This window comes from Pristiophorus japonicus, chromosome 18, assembly GCF_044704955.1.
Source record: "Pristiophorus japonicus isolate sPriJap1 chromosome 18, sPriJap1.hap1, whole genome shotgun sequence".
Lineage (NCBI taxonomy): Eukaryota > Metazoa > Chordata > Chondrichthyes > Pristiophoridae > Pristiophorus > Pristiophorus japonicus.
Genome location: NC_091994.1, coordinates 113,926,242 through 113,946,758, shown reverse-complemented (window position 1 = coordinate 113,946,758; position 20,517 = coordinate 113,926,242). Strand labels below are relative to the sequence as shown.

Genomic DNA, 20,517 nt, shown 5'->3' with positions numbered 1-20,517 from the left:
TGGGGAGCGTGTACACGGGTGAGGGGAGCGTGTACACGGGGTGAGGGAGCGTGTCCACAGGCAGGGGGAGGGTGTACATGGAGGAGGGGAGCGTGTGCATGGAGGAGGGAGTGGAGAGGAGCCAGTGTCTGTCAAACCATAAGGTTTTGATAGAGTGGATACAGAGAGAATGTTTCCACTTGTGGGAAAGAGTATAATTAGAGGCCATCAATATAAGATAGTCACTAATAAATCCAATGGGGAATTCAGGAGAAACTTCTTTACCCAGAGTGGTGAGAATGTGGAACTCGCTGCCACAGGGAGGGGTTGAGGCGAATAGTATCGATGTATTTAAGGGGAGGTTGGACAAACCAATGGGGGAGAAGGGAATAGAGGGCTATGCTGATAGATTTAGATGAGGAAAGACGGGAGGAGGCTCGAGTGGAGCATAAACGCCGGCATGGACTGGTTGGGCCAAATGGCCTGTTTCTGGGCCGTATATCCTGTGTAATCCGATTGTGATATTCCAGCACCACCTGGAGAGGACAAGGCGGGAGATATTTGGGGTTGGGGAAATTGTCATGGCTGTAGGTAGATTTTCGCTGTTTGAGGAAGTAATGACTGTTGAATCTTAGACATTTACAGCACAGAAGGAGGCCATTCGGCCCATCGTGTCCGTGCCAGTCGAAAAGGAGCATTTTTTTATTCTTGGGATGTGGGCGTCGCTGGCAAGGCCGGCATTTATTGCCCATCTCTAATTGCCCCTTGAGAAGGCGGTGGTGAGCCGCCTTCTTGAACCGCTGCAGTCCGTGTGGTGAAGGTGCTCCCACAGTGCTGTTAGGGAGGGAGTTCCAGGATTGTGACCCAGCGACGATGAAGGAACGGCCGATATATTTCCCAAGTCGGGATGGTGTGTGACTGGGAGGGGAACGTGGAGGTGGTGGTGTTCCCATGGACCTGCTGCCCTTGTCCCTCTGGGTGGTAGAGGTCGCGGGTTTGGGAGGTGCTGCTGAAGAAGCTGATCTCCGTACCTCAGATCCACATTCAGGGCATTTACTGACTGAGCCACTGGGTGAGCTGGAGCAGTGATTTAAGAGTGACATTGTGTTAGTTGTAATCTCAGCTTCACTCGTTATTGATTCATCCTTCAGTGAAACCTGTGATGCTGTCGTGCTCCACAGAGAATCGAAACCTTTGTCGAATGCACAGTGAAGAGGCACATGTTAGCAACACAGAATCTCATTACCTTCCCTATCAGGAGAGTAACACCGAGCACGGCAACACTCAGTGACTTGGCGTTACATGCATGAACATTTCTGGTGCTATGGGATGAGACTGTAAGTGCAGTACCAAGTGTTTTCCTTTCAGTGGAGAGAAAGGCAAGCGAACAGGAATAATTACACAGCATTTGTACTGTTAACAAATGATTTTCAACCCTATCCGTGTGGGGATCTTCTGCAGATAGTGAGACAGGAAAGCAGTGCTGTCATTGCAGTGTCTGAGTGGAGAATTCCTCCGTGTACTGTTGGCTATGACACGGTGAATCTGTCCTTGCAAAGTGGTTTTAATCGATGTGTAGGGAAAAGCTGGAACCTTCAGCTTTTATTAGTGTAGAGCAACCGATATAACATGTCAATGAAGCCAAGAAATCTGGTATTACATGTGAATGTAAATTGGGGTGGGCTGACTATATTCCAGACAGCCTGTGAAATTCTCATAACCTCCTTCCCCCAAAACACTCAAAAGCAACACAAATCCCCTGGCGTAAGTTTAAATCCGTCAGTTAGAAGCACTCCTCTCGAGTGTGGGTTTTTATCTACTTTGCCTACAAGCTTTCAAGGCCAAAAGTATAGCTCTCGTCTCTGGCCCTACTCCAGAGAATTGACCACATGATCCAGGCTGACACTCCAGTGCAGTGCTGAGGGAGTGCCGCACTGTCAGAGGGGCAATACTGAGGGAGTGCCTTACTGTCAGAGGGGCAGTGCTGTGGGAGCGCCGCACTGTCGGAGGGGCAGTGCTGAGGGAGCGCCGCACTGTCGGAGGGGCAGTGCTGAGGGAGCGCCGCACTGTCGGAGGGGCAGTGCTGAGGGAGCGCCGCACTGTCGGAGGGGCAGTGCTGAGGGAGTGCCGCACTGTCGGAGGGGCAGTGCTGAGGGAGTGCCGCACTGTCGGAGGGGCAGTGCTGAGGGAGTGCCGCACTGTCGGAGGGGCAGTGCTGAGGGAGTGCCGCACTGTCAGAGGGGCAGTGCTGAGGGAGCGGTGCACTGTCGGAGGGCCGTCTTTTGGATGTGATGTTAAAACGAAGGCCCCACCTGGCATCTTGGGTTGATTGTAAAAGATCCAGTGACACGATTTGAAGAAGACAAGGGGAGTTATCCTCAGTGTCCTGCCCAATATTTATTCCCTTAACCAACATTACTAATACAGATTCTTTGGTCATTATCTTATTGCTGTTTTGTGGGAGCTTGCTGTGCATAAATTGATTGCGGCCTGTCCGACATTACAACAGTGACTGAACTTCAAAAGTGGCTGAGGTCAGCTCAACATTCTCGGTTACAGGATCTTCAGACGGGATAGAGAGGGGGATAAAAGAGAAAGGGGGGCGGGATCGCGATATTGATTAAAGAAACTATTGCAGCGGTGAGCGGGGAGAGTATATTAGAGGGATCATCAAACGAGGCCATGTGGGTTGAATTGAAGAACAAAAAAGGGGTGATCACACTGCTGGGAGTGTACTCTAGACCCCCAAACAGTCAGAGGGAGAGAAAAGAGCAAATATGTAGGCAACTTTCTGAGAAATGCAAGAACAATAGGGCAGTAATAGTAGGGGATTTCAACCACCTTAATATTAACTGGGATAGAATCAGTGTGAAGGGTATAGAGGGTGTGGAATTCTTCAAATGCATTCAGGAGAACTTTTTTAGCCAGTACGTAGCAAGCCCAACAAGAGAGGGGGCGGTTCTGGAGTTCATTTTCTGCGTGTATGGACGCCGGGGGCAGACGATGAAGATAAACGCGGATGCGCAGTATTTGAACCCAAACACCGAGACGGTTGGTCTCAGCAGTGGGTGTGTGAACTGGCAGTGTTGCACAGTGCGGGTTGTTGCAGGGGGTGAGCGGGACACCGGGCAGACCTGCACAAACTGCTGCGACGTGATCGATGTTCTGCTGGGCAGTGGAGCATTGGCGGCCTCCTGTGCAGCTCGCGGGCCGACCTCGCAATTAGATTGCAGAGAAGGTCAAAGCACCAACAGCTACTGCAGATTGCGTGTAACACACAGGGTCATTATTCCTGGGAAAATCAATCTGAGCTCTGTCCCTCGGAGATCTGGAGCGGACGGGTCAGTGTGACACGGACACGCAGCTCACTTCCCCCAAGGAAGCTCACACAGTGACATTCAGAAGATTAATGTAACGGGCACATGCACAACACAGATCGCTTTCTGTGTGCTTTCCATTCCTATTGCTCCTTTCTTGTGGACGGGAAATGCTATTCAGGAATGCTTGTACGCTGCTTCTTAATTTTATTTTTATCTCTGTTCATCTGTAAAAATATTTCCTCTCTTTCCCCCCCAGTTCTGCGTTGAATGAGCTGATTTTAGCTGGGGTAGCAGTAAGGGTGCAGCAAGTGTCCCCAGTACCCCGGGGTTAGGGGGCAGTAGGATTGGCATCGCTTCTCCTGATTTCCTGGTGTCCTATTTGACCCTGAAATGAGCTTCCGACCACATATCCGCAGCATAACTTAAAACCGTCTATTTCCCCCTCCGTAACATCGCCCGTCTCTGCCCCTGCCTCAGCTCATCCGCTGCTGAAGCCCTCATCCGTGCCTTTGTTACCTCTAGACTTGACTATTCCAACACACTCCTGGCTGGCCTCCCACATTCTACCCTCCGTAAACCAGAGGTGATCCAAAACTCGGCTGCCCCTGTGTCCTAACCCGCACCGAGTCCCGCTCACCCATCACCCCCTGTGCTCGCTGCCCGACATTGGCTCCCGGTTAAGCAACGCCTTGATTTTAAAATTCTCATCCTTGTTTACAAATCCCTCCATGACCTCGCCCCTCCCTATCTCTGTAATCTCCTCCAGACCCACAACCCCCCGAGATGTCTGCGCTCCTCTAATTCTGACCTCCTGAGTATGCCTGATTATAATCACTCGACCATTGGTGGCCGTGTCTTCTTTTGACTGGGCCCCAAGCTCTGGAACTCCCTCCCTAAACCTCTCCGCCTCTCTACTTCTCTTTCCTCCTTCAAGACACTCCTTAAAACCTACCTCTTTGACCAAGCTTTTGGCCACCTGCCCTAATTTCTCCTTATGCGGCTCGGTGTCAAATTTTTTTATCTTGTAACACTCCTGTGAAGCACCTTGGGACGTTTCACTACATTAATGGCGCTATATAACTACAAGTTGTTGTTGTAGATTGCTGTGCGGTGATCGCCACTGGTTGTGGATGGCGAGGGTGCCCATTGAGCTGAGCAGTGATGCCACCCATGGTCAGATAGCGCACCGCCGATCACTGCCTATGTTCACCGGGGAGAATTGCCTCTGGGCTGGGAATTGTAGGATGGATGGCTCCTTGTGAAACTCGATCCCAGGTTGGGCCAGCACCTTCTGGAGGGGAGGGACCAGCTTGGTCTCGGATGTACATTTTACATTTTAAGTAGGAGATGCTCTGCAGCAACTCGCCAAGGCTTCTTCGGCAGCACCTCCCAAACCCGCGACCTCTACCACCTAGAAGGACAAGGGCAGCAGGTCCATGGGAACACCACCACCTCCACATTCCCCTCCCAGTCACACACCATCCTAACTGGGAAATATATCGGCCGTTCCTTCATCGTCGCTGGGTCACAATCCTGGAACTCCCTCCCTAACAGCACTGTGGGAGCACCTTCACCACACGGACTGCAGCGGTTCAAGAAGGCGGCTCACCACCATCTTCTCAAGGGGCAATAAATGCCGGCCTTGCCAGCGACGCCCACATCCTGAAACGAATAAAAATAATGCTGTTTCAAAGTATTACATAGTATTTACCGGATAGAAATAGGTGATTCGGCCCAACAACTCTATGCCTTTATCTACCCTGCTAGTTACATCCTTAATAAATTTGTTAAACATGATTTCCCTTTCCTAAAGCCATGATTTTCTAAGTGCCCTGATACCACTTCCTTAATAATGGATTCCAGCATTTTCCTGACGACCGATGTCAGGCTAGCTGGTCTGTAGTTCCCTGTTTTCTCTCTCCCTCTCTTGAATAGCGGGGTTACATTTGCTGCCTTCCAATCCGCTGGGACCGTTCTTGAATCTAGAGAATTTTGAAAAATCACAACCAATGCCTCCACTGTCTCTGCAGTGTCGGCCGTCGGGTCCAGGGGCTTTGTCAGCTTTTAGTCCCATTCATTCCTCAAATACTTTTTCTCAACTGGTAATAATTACATTAAGCCCCATCGGTTCCCCACTATTTTGGTATTTTTGCGATTGGATTTATTAACGACTATCTTCTATTAATGGCTCCCAGTTTCCATCTGTTTCTGTGATGGGGAACAATTTTAAACAGTGTGTTTGAAAGTTTGATATTTCAGGTTGAGTTTTAGATGTTCACTAGGTTGATTCCGGGGATGAGGGGGTTGACTTATGAGGAAAGGTTGAGGAGGTTGGGCCTCTACTCATTCGAATTCAGAAGAATGAGAGGTGATCTTCTCGAAACGTATAAGATTATGAGGGGGTTTGACAAGGTGGATGCAGAGATGATGTTTGCATTGATGGGGGAGACTAGAACTAGAGGGCACGATCTTAAAATAAGGGGCCGCCCATTTAAAACTGAGATGAGGAAGAATTTCTTTGAGGGTTGTAAATCTGTGGAATTTGCTGCCTCAGAGAGCTGTGGAAGCTGAGACATTGAATAAATTTAAGACCGAAGTAGACAGTTTCTTAAACTATAAGGGGATAAAGGGTTATGGGGAGCGGGCGGGGAAGTGGAACTGAGTCCATGATCGGATCAGCCATGATCTTATTGAATGGCAGAGCAGGTTCGAGGGGCCGTATGGCCTACTCCTGCTCCTGTTTCTTATGTTCTTATGTTCTTATGTTTTTATGTTTAGAAATATTTCAGTGCAATACTTGATGCTTTCAGATCAAGCCCAAGTACCTCGATGTTGAGGAATTCCACCACATTGCTGTTGTTCTCCAGGTGCACCTTGCTGACTGTGAAATCGGTTCAAGTGTGAGCGTGCTGTGCCTCACAGTCAGGGTCGCCTGTCACTTTAATTCCCACCCCCCCCCCCCCCCCCCCCCCCACTCCCACTCTGACCTCTCCGTCCTCGGTCCTGCACTGTTCCAATGAAGCTCAACGCAAGCTCGAGGAACAGCACCTCATCTTTCGTTTGGGCACTTTACAGCCTCTGGACTCAACGTCGAGTTCAACAATTTCAGAGCATGACCGCCGCTCCTATTTTTTCTATTTTTCTGTGTTTTTCTCTTTCCCATGGCAACTGTCGATGATTCTGCCATCTCCATCCATACCCTATCTAGACTCATCTGTTGTTTCCTAACTTGTCCCATTACCATCTCCTCTCTCCTCGCACCATCCCTTGTGTCTCGAATCTCTCCTGCCTCCCACCCTATCACAGACCTTCCCTTCTGTCCTTCCCTCCCCTCCCCCTCCCCTCCCCCTCCCCCTTTCCATCCCCCTCCCCCTTTCCCTCCCCCTCCCCCTCCCCCTTTCCCTGCACTTCCTTAAAAACCTGTTACATCTCCAACTGTTTCCAGTTCTGACGAAGGCCCATCGGCCTGAAACGTTAACTCGGTTTCTCTCTTCACCGATGCTGCCTGACCCGCTGAGTGTTTGCAGCATTCTCTGTTTTAATTTCAGATTCCAGCCCCGCAGTGTTTTGCTTTCGATGTGCCGTTTATTCCAGATTTCCTTCTGAGAAATTCTTCATTTGGATTTTAAAATCTTGTCGGAGCGGGGGTGGGGAGGGGGATTTCTCCGATGTTTTACTCTCGGCTCAGAACCCGAAATGGTTTTATCTCATCGTGGGTTTACCTGCTGCAGATGGTCGCGTGTGTGTGAGCAGGAAGAGTCGATGTGATCTGGAAATCACTCCCACTCACTGACGGGTCGGTTTTTTTTTATTAACATGCGTAGCTGTTATTATCTCTGGAGGCGGGTGCTTTGAAAAGGGACTTGAAATTGGGCTGCATTTGACTGTACTCTGACAGACTCCCACATCATAAATAAACAGCCTGCTCTTTGAGGCTCGTAAACACACGGTAAGGAGGCCTCAGTGTGGAATGTGGCCAGGTTAGATGGTTATCTGCCCTGTCTCAGGGTTTCAGTTCCTTACGGCCCTGTCGTCCAGCAATACATCGAGGGGCAGGAGGGGTTGTGCCAGTTACTGTGTGTTCCTGCTACACTATCTGTTTGATTAAGTGGAGACTTTGAATGGCTGCAGCATGCACCATTTCACCTCTTTCCTTGCCTTTTGCAGGCTAGTCTAGCTGCCACGAGACAGGGGTCGTCGCCGAATGGGAATGTGTCGCAGTCTGCTCCCTCACAGACCACTGTGAGTACCACTGGAAGCAGCAGGCCTGACCGGCGGCCTAACCCTTCAACCCGCTCTTTCCGTACACCGGGAGATCGCCACTCGCCGGGAATGATCAAATGTGTGGGAGCAAATCAAAGCCCGCAGTTTTGACAAAATGCTTTCCCGTCTCTCTCGAGGCCCAGCAGTCCAGGCCCAGTCCTGTGCCACCATTAGATAGTATTTTCCAAAAAAAGCCTTTGTCACGTGAATTAAGTCAGAACGAAATTGTTACACTGAGGCAGGGATCAAGTCATTACTAAAAAGACGTGCTCATTATTTGGTCCCATAGTGCATGGAGTTACTCAGGAATCTACAACACAAACAGGCCATTCGGCCCAACGGGTCTCCCCCATGTTGAGCCTCCGCCCCTCTCCATCTCACCCACCACCATAAACTGCTGGTGTTTAGTAGAAATGCAGTAAGAAATTTTTCATACCAACGATGGAAATGTTCCTGTGCTGTGTGGGAGATACAGGGCAGCGAGGGTAATGGTCACATCTCCCTGCCCCTGCCTCCCGTGAGCCGGTGACACACCGGAGGGTTCCAGTCCCTGGGGTTGCTGGCACAGCCCCCTCTTGTCGCTCGACTTGCCACCCAGTGACAGAACGGGCAGAGCGGCAGCGATCGAAAGCCAGAGGGTGGCGGGGAAAGAGACTCCTGAACCGTGAGGTCCCAGACCAGGGATCGGACCACAGGGTCTGGCCACGTTATTGTACTGTAACGTTACTCACTGTCCTGTGTGTTGGCCACAAAAATGTAACGCGTTTTGCAAGTTCGCTGTCAGCCACAAAGGTGGCGGTGATGCGGCCTGGGACTCCTGGTGTGACCCGCCTGCTTTTCCCTGGGCCTCCCGTGCTCCTGGCTGTGCTCTGCACCTCCGGCACACCCCTCCCGAACATGGGCTTTGTTGTGTCAGTGAAGGTCAATCATTCTTTTGGCTGAGTGGTTCCCAGCATCCTGTAATTTTTACTCTAATCGATCTTGGGTACAAGGAACTTGAGCTCCTCGGAGAATGAAGTGGTTTCCAACCATCGAACACGGCTGGGATACTGCTGTTACTGGGATTGTATCGGTTGATGATCCTGGGTGTTCAGAGTTGAGCTGTTGGACAGTAACAGTTACAGTTCATTGCCTGCTCCGTCCCACACACGGAAATCCTGCTGCACCCAACCGGGACAGGCTTCTGTCGGGGCCCGAACTTCCAATTCAAACTTTTCACAAACTTCTCTCAACTTTTCCTCTTAACTGAAGTCTGCGAAGGTGTGATTTGCTGACTTTTTTTCGCATTATCCCCTCTCGCCATTAACCCCTCCCCCACCCGCATGTTAAAGAGCTGCATTTGTTGAAAATGTCAGTGGGAGCCTATTGTACACAATAGGATGTTGGGTTTGGAGCAGGTGAGGTTAGTGGGCATTACTGGCTTGGCCTCCCATTCACCAAGCTTCTGTCCGTTCCACAGAATAACCGCCGATAAAGCAGTTGGAAAGGGCGGCACTGAGCGATATCCAGACTAAGGCGCTGGTTGGTTGAAGCTCAGCCAATGGTTGGGGCAGTGCTGTTAGACTGGAGAGGCGAAAGGTCAATCACGAGTGACACACCGGATCATTATTCAGTGATGGTGCTGGGAAGTGCAAGTGTAGGTGTAAAGCCAGGACTCCGTAACCTGACGGCCCTCACTGTCTAGAATCACGCGTGGCAGGAGGCCGCACGGACAATCCACTGAGCCAGCAGCTTTGGGAGAGTCCGGAGAAAATTTTAATTTGTTTTTCACACAAAGCCATTTTTTTTCAATGGGGGAGTGCGGGAGAACTATAGAGACAAACTTTGCGGCAGAATTTCCCCCGGGGTTTTCCCAATCCCACCTCCATCGCTTCAGAACGGCAGCAACTCTGGATAAAAGGGGGACGGTAGCTCAGTGGTTATTTGCTGCACCAGTAATCCCCAGAGTCTGGAATAATGCAAGTTCAAATCCCACCACGGCAGCTGGGGAATTTAAATTCAAATAAATAAATCTGGAATAAAAAGTCAGTATCAGTGATGGTGACTCTGAAACTACCGGATTGTTGTAAAAACCCATCTGGTTCACTGATGCCCTTTAGGGAGGGAAATCTGCCGCTCTTACCCGGTCTGGCCGATATGTGGCTCCAGACCCACAGCAATGTGGTTGACCCTGAACTGCCCTGAAAAGGCGGCTCACCACCACTTTCTCTGGGCAATAAATGCCGGCCTTGCCAGCGACGCCCACATCCTGTGAACAAATAAAAAAACCCGACCATTTTTTTGCCGTTTCCCCGGGCTTGCCGCTGAGGTTACGGTGGGAGAGCTGGCGAACCCGTCTGGGGAAAGCCTGGCTCGGGAGCCAGCCAGCCAGCATCGAGCGCGAGTTTGGATGCACCATTCTCGGTGCCTGTTCCCGAAGGAGCGGAAATGCTGTGACTGGGTTCTGTTTCCCATTTAAAAAAAAACCCAAATGTTAACAGCAAATGTCTTTGTTCCTTTGCTTTAGATTAACCTCGCCACGTCCCCTGCTGCTGCTCAGTTAATCAGCCGCGCTCAAAGTGTTAACTCGGCAGCTGCCACAGGTATTGCCCAGCAGACGGTTCTCCTGGGGAACCCCAGCACTCCTGCACTCAGTGCCAGCCAGGCCCAGATGTACCTGCGGGCTCAGATGGTAAGCAGCAACCTGGTGCGTACTTTAGCAAGTGTTGTATTTCTAGTGTGATGTCAAACATGTATCATCGTTATAAACATGTGGCTGCAGGATAAATGGTGGTTAATCGGGCAGGCTGGCTCGCGGGCATTGCCTTTGAAGATTAGTTTGACAGCGTTAACTTCAAAGGCTATCCGTAACCTTTGATCCTTTATGGCCGGGCTGTAGGGGGCCCATTAATATTCTTCCCACTTAGATTCCAGCTTGAGCATTTTTGCTTCCTTCCGACACTCCCCGACACCAATCCCACGAGCACCTTTATCGGGGAAAGCAAACCTGCAAGGAATCAGTCAAAGGCTGATTTGAGCAGAAGGTTGATTTGGGATCTTGAGAGTAATTTGACCCTGAGATAGACGTGCCCTTTTCCAATTCTATTATTCCATGATGATTATAAAAGCACATTCATTGCTTAGCATGCTAGCTAACTAATTTAATTAAACCGTCTTGTTAGCAAAGAATCTGAGAAAGTTAAATATAGTCAGCAGTCGCTGGAAGGTCCAGTATAATGAGGTGCTCTTAGTATTGCTGGAGTGCAATGGTTGGTTAAACTCTCTCTCTCACACAACTCACACCAAACACACCTCACGCCAAATACTCGCACTCACACTCGCACACTTGCACCATACACTCATTCACACACACACACACTCGCGCACACACACTCGCGCGCACACACTCGCACACACACACACTCGGACACACACACACACACACTCGCGCACGCACACACTCGCACTCAGTAACAATAACTTGTATTTATATAGTGCCTTTAACGTAGTAAAACGTCCCAAGGTGCTTCACAGGAATGTTTTAAGACAAAACAAATAAATTTGACACCAAGCCACATAAGAAGAAATTACTGCAGACGAGGGTCATAGAGGTGGGTTTTAAGGAGCGTCTTGAAGGAGGAAAGAGAGGCGGAGGGGTTTAGGGAGAGAGTTCCGGAGCTTGGGACCTAGGAGCTGAAGGCACGGCCACCAATGGTTGAGCTGGTTTAATCAGGGATACTCAAGAGGGCAGAATTAGATCACATTCTCACACACATCACACTCAACCAACTGACAAAACTCTGGTGCACAAATGCAATTGTGTAACTTATCCACCTCCCCTTCCCATCTCCACTAAAGATGTTGGTTCATTGCTGGGTTCGGGTTCCGTGGGTATCACTCACTGCCCGGCATCTCGCCCAAGTCCCCATTAGACACAATTGGATATTGGTGGAGACCAGGATCACACTCGGCAGCAAAGCTCCCCCCCCCACAGGCTCCAACAGTCCCAAACACACACTCCACAGGCATCGGAGCCACTTGGATAAGGGAGCAGAGGTCGCTTAGTGCGTGTGTGAGGAGGTGTCTGTGGATCTACGCCCCAGTGCGCCCCAGCGATTGAGGAACTACACCCCAGAGTGGGTCGGGTAGAATTACACATGGCGTGAGTCATCTCCTTGAAGAGAGAAGGGGAGAAAATTGCCGTTAAATTGTTAAAAGGGGGCGAAATCAGGATTGTGGCTAATCGAGCTGGTAACTGTCTCATCCAGTGACATCCCCTCCAACTGGAACCGAAATATTCCTTTGCTCCCCACTTGCAATTACTGAGCGTGAGAACGGCCAGTAACCATGGCGGTGAGGCGGTGGGCAGGTGCGCGGTGCGCCGATGCGCGATGAGCTGGTGCAAGGTCGGCGGTGGACCGGTGGGTCGGTGCGCTGTGAGCCAGAGCGCAGTAGTCGGTGGGCTGGAGGTGGTGGGCTGGTGCGCGGTGAGCCGGTGGGCAGGTGCGCGGTGAGCTGGTGCACGGTGGCCCGGTGTGCGGTGGGCCGGAGCGCGGTGCGCGGTGAGCCGGTGCGCTGTGGGCCGGAGGCGGTGGGCCGGTGCGCGGTGAGCCGGTGTGCGGTGGGCCGGAGGTGGTGGGCCGGTGGGCCGGAGGTGGTGGGGTGGTGACGCGGTGGGCCGGTGCGCGGTGGGCCGGAGGCGGTGGGCCGGAGGTGGTGGGCTGGTGCGCGGTGGCCTGGTGCGCGGTGGGCCGGAGGCGGTGGGCCGGTGCGCTGTGAGCCAGAGCGCGGTAGGCGGTAGGCGGTGCAGGGTCGGCGGGCCCAGGAGCAACCGCGAGCGACACCAGCCCCAGCCCCATTGTCTGTCTGTTTGCCCCTCACTGCCCCGGGGACTGATATTATGGTCTGTTGCCGGAAGCCCCACTCAGCCTCGCCTCTCCGTCTACCCGCAATCTTTGTCGGTTTATTTGGATGGCTTGTGCATCTGTGTTGCTTTTTATAATGTGTGCAGAGGGAGGTGGATGCTACCCATGTGAAAGATCACGTCCAGCGCCTTCCCTCTATTTGAAACCTAGAAGGAACCAACTTACTGGCAGGCGGTTAGATTAAGCCAGTGGGAGAGTGAAGGCTTATTTGGTGTATTTTCACATTCCGGCTGGTCGATCACATTCCAGTCGTAGAGATCAGCAAAGACCAAGGTGTGACCCCAAGTCTGTGCCAGATTGGAGTGCTGCACTTTGCCTCAGTGACTCTGTGCTAGGCTGGGAGAATGGGCCAGGGCTCCTGCCCCTCACCGAACCCCCGCCCTGCTGGAGTGGTGCACACACCCGCACAGGTGCTAATGTGGAGCGCCGACGGCTCAGGCTCGGCCGCGATGCCTCGCACAGTCGAGCAGCCAGCCGACGCTCGCAATCCCGGCTCTCGGGTGGGGGTCTACAGCACCAGTGGAACTTGTCCTCAGCATCTTGGCGAAATTCTGAAACATTTCTTGGCTTCAAAAGAAAGAAACAAACCCATTTGGCCACCAACTGTCGGCTGGATTCCTGCGTCCAGGTGGGGTGGGACAGTCTCCCTGCGGGTAGCATCGACCCCCTGTCCGGCTCAGCTAGTCGTGTCCCCATCGGCCACCTGCTGACACTGTGTTAGCCATCTGACGAGAGCTCTGTTCTGTTGTGCCCGACACAGCTGCTGGTGAGGTAAAAGGCAACACATTTCCTGTAATCTGCAGGCACAGCAAAGTAACCTTGTGCAAGTAGCTAGGACCCTAGGACGTGCTGTTCCTTTGTCCCCTCAGCTCATTTTCACGCCCACTGCTACTGTCGCCGCCGTGCAGCCTGAGGTCACCGTCTCTTCGGCAAGCCAGCAGTCGGCCGCCGCACAGGTCAGTCCGCAGCACCGTCATCGGCGTTACAAGTGGGTTCGGAATTGTCAGCAAAATGTTGTAAAATTGCTTTACGGCGAGCTGCCCGTTGTAGTGTGTCAGCCTCGTGGGGTCTTTGCTTAACAATTCACTGCTTACATATTCGCTGTAAGGAACCAGCTGATTTATTGGCAAAGGTTTAACAATCAAACTGAACCCGACCAGTTCATCCACCAGGCCCACAGCTACCCGCTTCATCGTGGGGAACCTGGACTCAACTGGCTGGGGTTTTATTGAGTCTTGTGAACATCACGTGACTGGCTAAGCCACTCACAGTGCAGCAGCTCCACACGTGCACACATCACACCCACAGACCGACGGAAGATCTGTCTCGAGCCCCGCGGTGTGACATGTGCTACGATTGGCCTCCCGCGATGGCTGTGTAGTAAAATCATTCGTTCTCGAGATGTGGCCGATATCGGCAAGGCTGCATTTTGTTTCCCCATCCTCCCCAAGTGATTGTTTTACAATTCGGCTGCTCAGCCGTGGCACAGTGGGTTCCTCCTCCGAGTCAGAAGGTTGTGGGTTCACAAAAGAGCTACCCAGCCTACTCCTACTTCCCAGCTCTCGGTCCGTAGCCCTGCAGGTTACGGCACTTCAAGCGCACATCCAAGTACTTTTTAAATGTGGTGAGGGTTTCTGCCTCTACCACCCTTTCAGGCACTGAGTTCCAGACCCCCACTGAAGACATTTCCCTCAAATCCCCTCTAAACCTTCCCCCAATTACTTTAAATCTATGCCCCCTGGTTGTTGACCACTCTGCTAAGGGAAATAGGTCCTTCCTATCCACTCTATCCAGGCACCTCATCACTTTAAACACCTCGGTTAGGTCTCCCCTCAGCCTCCTCTGTTCCAAAGAACATGAGAGGTGATCTTATTGAAACATATAAGACACTGAGGGGGCTCGACAAGATAGATGCAGAGAGGATGTTCCCCCTCGTGGGGGAATCTCGAACTAGGGGGCATAGTTTCAGAATAAGGGGCCGCCCATTTAAAACGGAGATGAGGAGAAATTTCTTCTCTCAGGGGGTCGTGAATCTTTGGAATTCTCTGCCCCAGAGAGCTGTGGAGGCTGGGTCATTGAATATATTTAAGGCGCAGATAGACAGATTTTTGAGCGATAAGGGAGTAAAGGGTTGAGTCATGATCAGATCAGCCATGATCTTATTGAATGGCGGAGCAGGCTCGAGGGGCCAAATGGCCGTCTCCTGCTCCTAATGTTCTAAAACAACCCCAGCCTATCCAATCTGTCCTCAGCTAAAATTCTCCAGTCCAGGTAACATCCTCGTAAATCTCCTCTGCACCCTCTCCAGTGCAATCATATATTTCCTGTAATGTGGTGACCAGAACTGCACGCAGTACTCTAGCTGTGGCCTAACCAGTGTTTTATACAGTTCAAATATAACCTCCCTGCTCTTGTATTCTATGGCTCGGCTAATAAATTCACTTTCGCAATTTTGCACGGCGGGATTTTGAAGCCACTCCACCAGGGTAACACACTGAGCAGCAAAGTGGCCGATTCCATCCCTGCTGTGTCCTGAGTGAACTGACCTCCACCAGAGCTCCCAATGGTCTTTCAGCATTCCTGGTCTCGGGCGAGGAACGTTGGCCCAGGCTCCCAGTCCTGCTTACCCTACGTCAAGCTGCGTGTGTCTGGTCACTGGATCTGGACAATATCGGACTCGGTGTCCACTGGGCTCCTCAGGCGAACCTTTGAGTGTTCACGGTGATCTCATTGAAGGCAGCCACCCCATGTGCGAGGCGAGTGTTGGTGAGCTGTTTGACTACAGGGTGCATCACAGCCCAGTGCAATCCCTTTCTCCCCTGATGTCGATAAATGCAAGCAGGAACTGGCTAGCTATCGAGAAAGGGCACTGTGGCTACTTCATTTTAACCCCTTCCCTAATTGAGAGGCTAGGAAACCAACTGTAGTTAACTGAACTAAAAACAGAAAATGCTGGAAATACTCAACAGGTTGGGCAGCATCTGTGGAGAGAGAAACACAGTTAACATTTCAGGTCGATGACATTTGCCAGAACTGGAAAATGTTAGAGATATAGAGATGATTGAGGTGCTCAAAATCATGAGGGGGTCCAGACACAGAGAGAAACTGTTCCCATTGGTGGAAGGGTGGAGAACCAGAGGACGCAGATTTAAAGCGATTGGCAGAAGAACCAAAGGCGACACAAGAACAAAGTGAGTGGTTAGGATCTGAGGGGGTGGTGGAGGCAGACTCAATGGGGGGTTTCAAAAAGGAGTTGGATAAGTCCCTGAAGGAAAAGAATTTGCCGGGCTACGGGGAAAGTGCGGGGGAGTGGGACTGGCTGAGGGGCTCTTGCAGAGAGCCGGCACGGGTTCGACGGGCCGAATGGCCACCTCCTGTGCTGTAACCGTTATTCTAACAGGTTTTAAGCAAATACAGGGGCAGGGAAAGTAGGGAGGGAACAAAAATGAGGGTCTGTGATAGGCTGGAAGGTAGGAGAGATTAAATGACAGAAGGACTGATGATGCGGGGCAAAGGGAGCTGGAAACCAAAGCTGGGTCTGGAGAAGGTGTAAACGAGAATGGCAGAACCACCAACAGCTGGCATGTGGAAACATGGTGGGCCAAGGTTATAGTCTCAGACTCTAACTAACTGAACACAGCACTGACTGAGAGATGTTCATTTAACACAGGCCAGGGCCAATCTTGGGAGCTGAGTTATTCTGTGTGGGATTAGCTCAGTTGCTAGCACTCTTGCCTGAGTCAGAAGATTGTGGGTTCAAGTTCCACTAGGCCCTGAGTGTAGGCTGACTGTACAAGCCGGAGAATCCGTCACTTGAACAAGACACAACACCAAGGCCCTGTCTGCCTCTTTAGATGGACGTAAAAGATCCCATGGCATTATTTAAAGAATCAGGGAGTGCTCCCAGTATTCTGACCAACATCCCTCCCTCCTCAATCAACTCCAGCAAAAATAGATGATTTGATCATTTATTTATTCACTGCTGCTGGGTACAAATTAGCGGCTACTTTATGCCTAAAAACACTTGGGCAGATCCCGAGGTTCTATATAAATACAAGTTGTTTCTTGTAGATTGTGCTTTGAATATTGCTGTATCGTTCCTAGCTGGAACAATAAAGGATCACTAACTAATAAAACTAGCTTCAGGAGAGAGTTGTGCAATTGTCCAGTTCTATAAATGACCGAGATTTTACTGCGAGGGGGAGATAACGTGGCAGCCCAAAGGAGTGAGCATGTTTGGCCGATCGTGGCTGTTCCAGTCCCAGTCCCAGTCCGACCCACACAGCGGTCCCGGGAGTGCAGCACACAAACAGGCCGTTCGGCCCCCCAACTGGTCTGTGCCGGTGTTGTTGGCACAGCTTCCCCTTCAGGGCATCTCTGTTATTCGCCTCAACCCCTCTCTGTAGCAGCGAGTTCCACGTTCTCACCACTCTCTGGGTAAAGATGTTTTTCCTGAATTCCCCATTGGGTTTAACGCCACCTACACCATCGGCTGCAGCCTGGTACCAAACCAAGGATTGCAGAGCCTTCAGGGTCTGACTGGCCCTCCTGGGCACTCTCGAAGTACATAAGAATTATGAGCAGAAGTCGGCCATGCAGCCCCTCGAGCCTGCTCCGCCATTCAATAAGATCCTGGCTGATCTGATCTTGGCCTCAACTCCACTTTCCCGCCCGCTCCCCATAACCCTCGACTCCCCTAAACTCCAAAAATCTATCGATCTCAGCCTTGAATATACCCAACGACTGAGCCTCCACAGCCCTCTGGGGCAGAGAATTCCAAAGATTCACCACCCTCTGAGTGAAGAAATTCCTCATCTCGGTCTTCAATGGCCAACCCCTTCTCCTGAGACTGTGAGCCATGGTTCTAGACTTTCCAGCCCCGGGGGAAACATCCTCCCTGCATCTACCCTGTCAAACCCCCTCAGAATCTTATATGTTTCAATGAGATCACCTCTCATTCTTCTAAACTGCAGAGAGTACAGGCCCATTCTACACAATCGCTCATCATAAGATAGCCCTCTCACCCCAGGGATCAGTCTGGTGAACCTCTGTTGCACTGTCTCCAAGGCAAGTATATCCTTCCTTAGATACGGAGACCCAAACTGCACACAGTACTCCAGGTGTGGTCCACCAAGACCCTGTACAATTGTAGCGAGACTTCCTTACTCTTATACTCCAACCCGCTTGCAATAAAGGACAACATGCCATTTGCCGTCCTTATTGCTTGCTGTACCTGCATGCTCGCTTTCTGTGTTTCTTGTACAAGGGACACCCAACATTTAAAGTTTCTCACCATTCATAAAATATTCTGTTTTTCTATTCTTCCTACCAAAGTGAATAACCTCACATTTCCCCACATTATACTCCATCTGCCACCTTACTGACCACTCACTCAGTCTATCTATATCCTTTGCAGACACTTTGTGTTCTCCTCACAGCTTACTGTCCCACCGAGCTTTGTATCATCAGCAAACTCGGTCCCTTCAGCTCGGTCATTAATATAGATTGTGAATAGCTGAGGCCCCAGCACTGATCCCTGCGACATGCCACTAGTTACAGCCAACGGTACCACAGTGGTTACGTTACTGGGCTAGTAATCCCGAGGCCTGGGCTAATGATCTAGAGACACGAGTTCAAATCCCACCCCGGCAGCTGGGGAATTTAAATTCAGTTCATTAAATAAATCTGGAATAAAAAATTAGTATCATTAATGGTGACCCTGAAACTACCGGATTGTTGTGGAAACCCATTGGGTTCACGAGGGGACCCTGAATGCACTGCAGTCCTTGGTTTGGTACCACGCTGTAGCTGATAGTGTAGGTACTGTCAAACCTAATCGGGAATTTAGGGAGGAAATCGGCCACCCTTACCCGCCGCGTGTATCAATGCACCGAGGATAATCACGCCTGTGCTGGTGGTACAGTTAGGATAGTGGGGTGCGGGAGAAGAGCCTTGCTCAGGCTCTGGCGTTGCAAGCAGCATCAATCAGGGTACGGTCGGTCACACGTGGATTCTGAGCTCCGATGGACCTGTACCTTCCGTCTGCGCTGTCACCTCTTGTGTCACAACACATGGCACAGGCGCAGTGGGAAACGGTAAGATAAAGCTTTTACTTTTAAAAATTAGTTCCTGGGATGTGGGCAAGGCTGGCATTTATTGCCCATCCCTAATTGCCCCTTGAGAAGGTGGTGGTGAGCCGCCTTATACAACGGAGTGTTTCGCTGGACCATTTCAGAGGGCAGTTAAGAGTTAACCACATTGCTGTGGGTCTGGAGTCACATATAGTGTCATGCCGTGCCAGCTGGAAGCTAAGCGACATCTGACTGCTGCCATTGGGGCTGGGTCCACCAGGGGCCTAAGGGTTCCACCACACCCCACCCCACCTGTGGTCCAGCAGCGTGGGGGAGATGGGGTACTGCCCCGGGGGAGTGGCAGTGGCTCCTCGGACCAGGAGACTGATGTTGCCTCTCTGGTTCACATCAACCCTGAGCCGAGAGTTGCCAGAGCGCAGTTGCTGCCAACGTGAGTTCGGGGCCCAGAAGAGGCGAGTGCCCAGGGGTAGCATGAGCCAGCCCACACTGCGATATGTGTGCGCACTAGGTCCGTGCAGCAGAGCTGGTCAATCCTTACCACTGGACCAAGACCTCGCTCGGTCAAGCCCCGTGTGGTGGCTGGTGTGCAACGGCCACCACACGTTAAAACAATCCACGCACAGGCATCTTCAGGATGTAGTTCGGGATCTGGAATATCAGGTCCTTCATCGAAACACCTGTGAACTTTTTGGCGCGGAAGCAAGTCATCCTCGATTCGAGGGACTGCCTATGATGATGATGATGATGATGGTCCAGACCGGGTAAGGGTGACAGATTTCCTTCTCTAACGGACATCAGTGAACCAGAGGGGTTTTTACGACAATCCGGTAGTTTCAGGGTCTCCTTCACTGATGCTAGCTTTTTAATTCCAGATTTATTTAATGAACTGAATTTAAATTCCCCAGCTGCCGTGGTGGGATTTGAACTCGTGTGTCCAGGGCTCGGGATTTACTGGTCCAGTGACATAACCGCTGTGCTACCATTCCCCATAAACCCTTTACCACAACAGAAGTGGCTGGAGATCAGCTGCCTGCTGCCTCACTGACACCATCACTTTCCCGGGTTTGGACACTATCTCAGCAGCTGCTGATAATACCCCCGTCAGTCGGCTCAAAACTGCCGTGCAAAAAAGCAATCCGTGGATTTGCAGACCCTGCTCGATCCCAGTCTGGTGTACGAAGCTATTTCACATTCTGAGCCCTGTACAAGGTGTGATGGTCACAGTCCCCCCTGTGACACGACCAATGCCCCTGATCACTTGGTGATTTAAGATGCCTTGTGTAATAGCAGCATCAAACTGACACACCTTGTTTTGTGAGTTCCAGGCCGCGTCTAGATTTTGTTTTCCGAATGTGACCATTTTGAAACGAGGCTTTACTGTTTGGTTCTGTTAATGGTTGCTGCCCGTTAAGCGCGGCTGGACGGTGCGTCGACAGTCACGGTTTATGATGCGTCCCTCCGCAGGTGCAGAATTTGGCCATAAGAAGTCAGCAGAGTACAGCAGCAGCAGTTCAGCCACAGCTCCAAAGCGTCACTCTGAAAGCAACCACTTCAGTTCCGCAAGCTACCATTACCTGCCAGGCAAAACCTCCCATCCAAGGGGCCGTCACGGGCAGCAAGGGCGCCCAGCCCGACAGCATGGCAGAGAACAGCAAGAAGGCCGACAGCATCAGTTGTTCCAGCACGGACACCAGGGGCATCAGTGTGACACACACCGCATCACCCGTGACCACACACCCGCTCATTACCACAGGTAAGCTGCTTTCAACAACAACCAACATTTATACAATGCCTGTAACGTAGTAACACGTCCCAAGCCGCTTCACAGGAGCGTTATCAAACAAAATGTGACACTGAGCCACATAAGGAGATATTAGGGCAGGTGACCAAAAGCTTGGTCAAAGAGGGAGGTTTTAAGGAGCGACTTAGAGGAGGAGAGAGAGGAGGAGAGGTTTAGGG

The 20,517-nt window shown here is 51.3% G+C and overlaps 1 protein-coding gene across 8 annotated transcripts in view; it reads left to right on the top strand.

Annotated features, from left to right (window-relative positions):
• LOC139228989 (polyhomeotic-like protein 2) overlaps window positions 1-20,517 on the top strand; it is a 271,331-nt gene that overhangs the window by 175,385 nt on the left and 75,429 nt on the right. For 6 of the 8 annotated variants that reach the window (XM_070860640.1, XM_070860644.1, XM_070860639.1 and 3 more), the window contains 4 exons: window positions 7,467-7,541; window positions 10,069-10,248; window positions 13,336-13,422; window positions 20,023-20,311. In XM_070860640.1, coding sequence (XP_070716741.1) covers window positions 7,467-7,541; window positions 10,069-10,248; window positions 13,336-13,422; window positions 20,023-20,311 — 631 coding nt within the window. The remainder of the gene's footprint in view (window positions 1-7,466; window positions 7,542-10,068; window positions 10,249-13,335; window positions 13,423-20,022; window positions 20,312-20,517) is intronic. The other 2 variants (XM_070860641.1, XM_070860642.1) reach the window with 2 other exon arrangements.